General features: G+C 45.6%; 1 protein-coding gene across 1 annotated transcript in view; it reads right to left on the reverse strand.

Moving 5' to 3' along the window:
* Positions 1–5: 5 nt before the first annotated feature.
* LOC106808497 (uncharacterized protein DDB_G0287625-like) overlaps positions 6–5,657 on the reverse strand; it is a gene marked incomplete at its 3' end in the record, with an annotated part of 5,691 nt that continues 39 nt past the window's right edge. Inside the window, exon 2 of the mRNA XM_014811239.1 lies at positions 6–1,213. Coding sequence (XP_014666725.1) covers positions 6–1,181 — 1,176 coding nt within the window. The remainder of the gene's footprint in view (positions 1,214–5,657) is intronic.

Genomic DNA, 5,657 nt, shown 5'->3' on the forward strand with positions numbered 1-5,657 from the left:
CCATGGGGAATGTTGTTGCTATGCGGAATGTCGTGTCCATAGGGAATGTTGTTGCTATGGGGTTTGTCGTGTGCCTGGGGAATGCTGTTGCTATGGGGTTTGTCGTGTGCCTGGGGAATGTCGTGTCCATGGGGAATGTTGTTGCTATGCGGAATGTCGTGTCCATAGGGAATGTTGTTGCTATGGGGAATGTCGTGTCCATGGGGAATGTTGTTGCTATGCGGAATGTCGTGTCCATAGGGAATGTTGTTGCTATGGGGAATGTCGTGTCCATGGGGAATGTTGTTGCTATGCGGAATGTCGTGTCCATAGGGAATGTTGTTGCTATGGGGATTGTCGTGTGCATGGGGAATGTTGTTGCTATGGGGATTGTCGTGTGCATGGGGAATGCTGTTGCTATGGGGTTTGTCGTGTGCCTGGGGAATGTTGTTGCTATGGGGATTGTCGTCTCCGTGAGGGATGTCGTTCCTATGGAGATTTTCATGTGCATGAGGAATTTCATTTCCATAGGGGTTGTTGTTGTTATCAGGGTTGTCATCTCTATAAGGGTTGTCATTGTTTTGTGGAACAGCAGAGCAGGGAAATGAAGTCGTAACCTCCATGCTTTCACGTTGAAGATGTGGCATGTCCACAACTGTAAGCGCCGAGCTTTGGGAACGCTTCTCGGATGTTTGTGTTTGCCGCACTACATCGTTTATGCTTTCATCTACTTTGCAAAGCCTGGCACGCTTGCGCTTTGGTCTGCCCGGCCGTCGGCTGCCCTGTTTTTGGCTGCCCTGTTTTTGGCTGCCCTGTTTTTGGCTGCCCTGTTGTTGGCGGCCCTGCATTGGGCTGCCCTGTTTTTGGCTGCCCTGTTGTTGGCGGCCCTGCATTGGGCTGCCCTGCATTGGGCTGCCCTGCATTGGGCTGCCTTGGCTTTGGCAAGTTTTTGGTTTCCGTTTGCACTGCCTTGGAATCGCCTGTCTTTGACCGACTACTTTTGTCGTAGCTTTCTTTTTGAGTTTACTCTGCCTTTTCCTTCTGTTTCCATCATCAGTAGCATCGCTAGGTAAACTAGCAGCAGCACGTTTCCCACGAGGTGGCACTTTATTCCTTGACGAACGGCTTGCACCTGCAACTTTCACACGTTCTGGTGACGTCAGCATAGTTGCTGAGCATGGCGTTTCTGATGACGTCAGCATAGTTGCTGAGCATGGCGTTTCTGATGACGTCAGGCGCAGAGAGAGAACGAGACGAGATAGATAACAGAGCGAGAGAGAGCACGAGAGTGGAAGCAGACGACGAGAGACGAGAGAGAGAGAGAGGGAGAGAGAGAGAGAGGGCGATGGAGAGCTGATGAGCAGAGAGAGACTGCAGGGACGTAGCGACGGTGCGAGACGAGAGCGAGAAGAGAGAAGCGTGAGATCGAGAAGAGAGGAGAGCATGAGCAGAGGCGAGACGGAAGATGAGGGTAGAGAGCGATGAGAGAAGATTGAGAGAGAGAGACGAGAGCAGAGACGAGAGAGGGGGGGAGAGAGTGTGGAGAGCAGTTTAGCACGAACCCACGCGCGCGCGTGTTTGTATCTGAATCGCTGAGAGTGAGTATTGCAACTAATCTAGGCCGCCGCACAAACAAACACTCACTCACACGTACACGAACAACACACACACACCACGCGTGGCGCACGCACACACACAACACACACACACAACACACACAACACACACAACACACACACAACACACACCACACACCACACTCACTCACTCACTCACACGTACACGAACACACGCACACACACACGCGTGCGCACGCACACACACATAAATAGTCTCTATATTGTACATGTATTATTTTCACATCATAGCCAGCATTCTGAATTAAAACCGAGACGTCTCGAATAGACATGCATTATCATATTAGCCTGCTCGTGCGATATCTATCTCAATTCTTCTAGCAAGTATGAATCATTATTTTTTTAGATGCTCGCATGTGCATTGTTCGCAGCCTCACGTTATCATTTTGTGAATGCTGCGATCTCGGCGGGGTCATACTGCATAAGCGATTCATCGCGCAACTTGTTTTGCGGTTGCGTTTTGGATGTGCGCCCCATGCCGACAAGTATCTTCGAAATCCTGTTGGAAAACTTATACACACAGATTCGCAGCACCCCTTTACGTATTATGTGGCGTATAACACAACATTTTTCCCAGAAAATGTCATCCAAACCGACGTGTGTCCTAATAATCTGATGCTCGACTGCACGGCGTAATATTATAGCTATTGCATATTTTGAGCCTACATTACGTGTATTCACACACTCCATATATATCTATAATATATAGATAGATAGATAGAATAGAATAGATAGATAAGATAGATAAGATAGATAGATAGATAGATAGATTAGATAGATAGATAGATAGATAGCATAGATAGATAGATAGATATAGATAGATAGATAGATAGAATAGATGATGATGATAGATAGCATAGATAGATAGATTAGATAGAATAGATAGATAGTTAAGATAGATGGATAGCATAGATAGATAGATAGATAGATAGATAGATAGATAGATAGAAGCATGGATAGCATAATAGATAAATAGATAGATAGATAGAATAGATTAATAGATAGATGATAGATAGATAGATAGATAGATAGATAGACTAGATAAGATAGATGAGATTAGATATAGATAGAGTGTAGCCAGCATAGGTAGGTAGGCTAGTAGGTAGGTTAGGGATTAGGCGTAGGTAGATGGATAAAAGGTACGGTACGGTTAGGTAGGTAGGTAAGGTTAGTAGGTAGTGTAGGGTAGGTGAGGTAGGTAGGTAGGTAGGTAGGTAGCGTAGCTTAGTAGGTGTAGGTAGGTAGAGTAGTAGGGTAGGTAGGTAGGTAGGTAGGTTAGGTAGGTAAGTAGTGTTAGGTAGGTACGGTAGGTAGGTAGGTAGGTAGTAGGTAGCGTACGGTAGGTAGGTAGGTAGGATGGTAGTGTAGGTAGCGTAGGATAGGTAGGTAGGATAGTAGTAGGTAGGTAGGTTTAACGAGTAGGTAGGTTACGTAGGTTAGGTAGTAGGCTAAGGTAGGTAGGTAGCGTAGGTAGGTTAGGTAGGCGTAGGTACCGGTAAGGTAGTACGGTAGGTTAGGTAGGTTAGGTAATGTAGAGTAGGTAGTAAGTAGGTGGTAGGTAGGTAGGTAAGGTAGGTTAGGTAGAGTAGGTAGGTAGGTACCGAGTAGCGTATGGTAGGTAGGTAGCGTCAGGTAGCGTAGGTAGGTAGGTGGAGCTATGGATAGGTCGGGTCGTCGGTCTGGTCGGTCGATAGGTATGGTAGGTAGGTATGGTAGGGTAGTAGGGTAGGTAGGTGTATGGTAGGTAGGTTAGGTAGGTAGGTAAGAGTAGTAAGGTGGTAGAGTAGGTAGGTAGGTACGGTACGTAGGTAGGTAGAGTATTACGTAGAGAGAGAGAGATGGACAGCGAGAGGAGAGAGAGATGAGAGAGGAACAGAGGAGACGAGAACGAGAGGAAGAGAGAGCGGAGGAGAAGGAGATTAGAGAGAGAGGAGAGCAGAGCTGAGAGAGACAGCTATAGAACTAAAGTTTAGAAGAGAGAGTTAGAGAGAGTTAGAGATAGAGAGAAATAGAGACAACGAGAGAGAGAGAGGAGAGAGAGAAAGACGAGAGCGTGGGGGGAAGAAGAGAGGAGCGAGAGAGCTGGTAGAGCGAGAAAGATAGAGAGAGAGGAGATAGATGAGAGTTTAGAGATAGAAGAAATGAGACAAAGAGAGAAAAAGAGAGAGAGATGGAGAGAAAAGAGGAGAGCGAGAGAGAGACAGATTTGAGCCAGACGAGAGAGATGAGGATGAGGATGAAGAGATGAGAGAGCAGAGAGAGAGAAGAGAGCGGAGGACAGCAACGAACGACGAGAGCAGAGAGAGAGAGAGAGAGGCCCACCGCGATGAGAGAGCGAGAGAGAGCGAGAGAGAGAGAGAGAGCCAGAGAGGGCGAGACTGAGAGCGAGAGATGGGAGACATTAGCACGACGCAGCTGCGCAGACAGGCTGATATTGTTTGAATGGCTGAGTATTGCCCAACTAATCTAGGCCGCCGCACGCACAACACACTCACTCACACGTACGAACACACACACCACACACCACACACACAACACCACACACACACACACACACACACACACACAATACACACACACACGCACCTACACATCACGGCGCCACACACACACATCACACCACACACACACACCACACACACACAGAGAGCATGTAGGAGACGCGCGTGCGGCGCACGCACACACACACACGGCGTGCGCACACACCACACACCACAGCACACACCACACACACACACACGAGCAGCTCGTGCGACAGCACACACACACACACGCACACATGCGTGCGCTACGCCACCACGCACGCGGTCCGTTGCGCACGGACCGCACGAACGTACGAACGTGCTCATCTTGATTGTTTGAAGAATTCTGTCTATATCTTGGTGTATGTGACAATGGAAGTGTTTTTTATTATTTATGTCTTTGTGCTGTTTTTGTCACATATGTAATATTTCACTTACATATTGTTTTTTGTAATGTATGCTTTTCAATTTACTATGAAAATTAAAATATTTGAAATAATCAATATCGTCAACTAATTTGATTGACACGCTTGATTAGTTTTCCTCAATACGTAATGGCTTTTGTCTTTTACATTTACACTCTCCAGTGTACAGAATCGACAAATAAGTTAAATACGTCATTGATTGACCTCGAAGTGATTGTAATATATGCAAAGCTCACACCACCTGTTACTCTACGATATTACACTCGCCGAAATGGCCGCCGTTCGAGCGGCATATTAAGCTCGTTACGCTGATGAGGACTACGTGATTTCTGTTAACCCTGGCCCGATTCATTAAGTAATCTTTAGCTAAATATTGACTTGATACGAAGGACAATCAATAACAAGGCATCCTGTTACTAACACTCAACATTTTTTCTGTCCGGTAATTTTCAGTTCCTATATAAAACCTTTTAGTTACACACCTAATCCCATGTAATTGTATTTTCTTACATTATTAAGCGCTAGATATAATGTTTATCAAGGAACCCGCCTTATACGATTATTTTTCTTTGCTGTCTCAGTTTCGTACTAAGCGGGTGCGGACTGTAGTAGATGAATAGTAGTAACTGAATGAGGAGCTTTAGGCTTTGAGTCGTAATTGTATCTATTTGTAACAATTTTAACGCTAAACTAAAGTGTTCTTATTATACATATAAACCTATATAAATCACACTTTGTACACACCTTAATCCATAATTTTTTCTTTGTTTAATTCGGGGCTTAATATAATTATGTTGAAGTGGTTAATACTCGAAACCCCTTAATACAATTGTTTTTCTTTGAGCCCGTCAGTTTTTACTACTAACGCGGTTTGATACTGTAGTAATGATTTCTGGAAAAATGTATGGCAAACGCTTCGCAGTAATATGGTTATATCCTCCGCGACACGTTTTAGGCGGAAGCTCATTGTTTTCGCGCCGTTGTGGTGTGTTGTGTGTGATGATGTTGAAAGTGTGTGTGTGTGCGCCTGGGTGTGGTGTGTGTGTTGTGTCGTGACCCTCGCAGTATGTGCGTGTGCGCTGTGACGTTGTGCC

This window comes from Priapulus caudatus, unplaced genomic scaffold (genome assembly GCF_000485595.1).
Source record: "Priapulus caudatus unplaced genomic scaffold, Priapulus_caudatus-5.0.1 Scaffold282, whole genome shotgun sequence".
NCBI classification, from domain to species: Eukaryota; Metazoa; Priapulida; class Priapulimorpha; order Priapulimorphida; family Priapulidae; genus Priapulus; species Priapulus caudatus.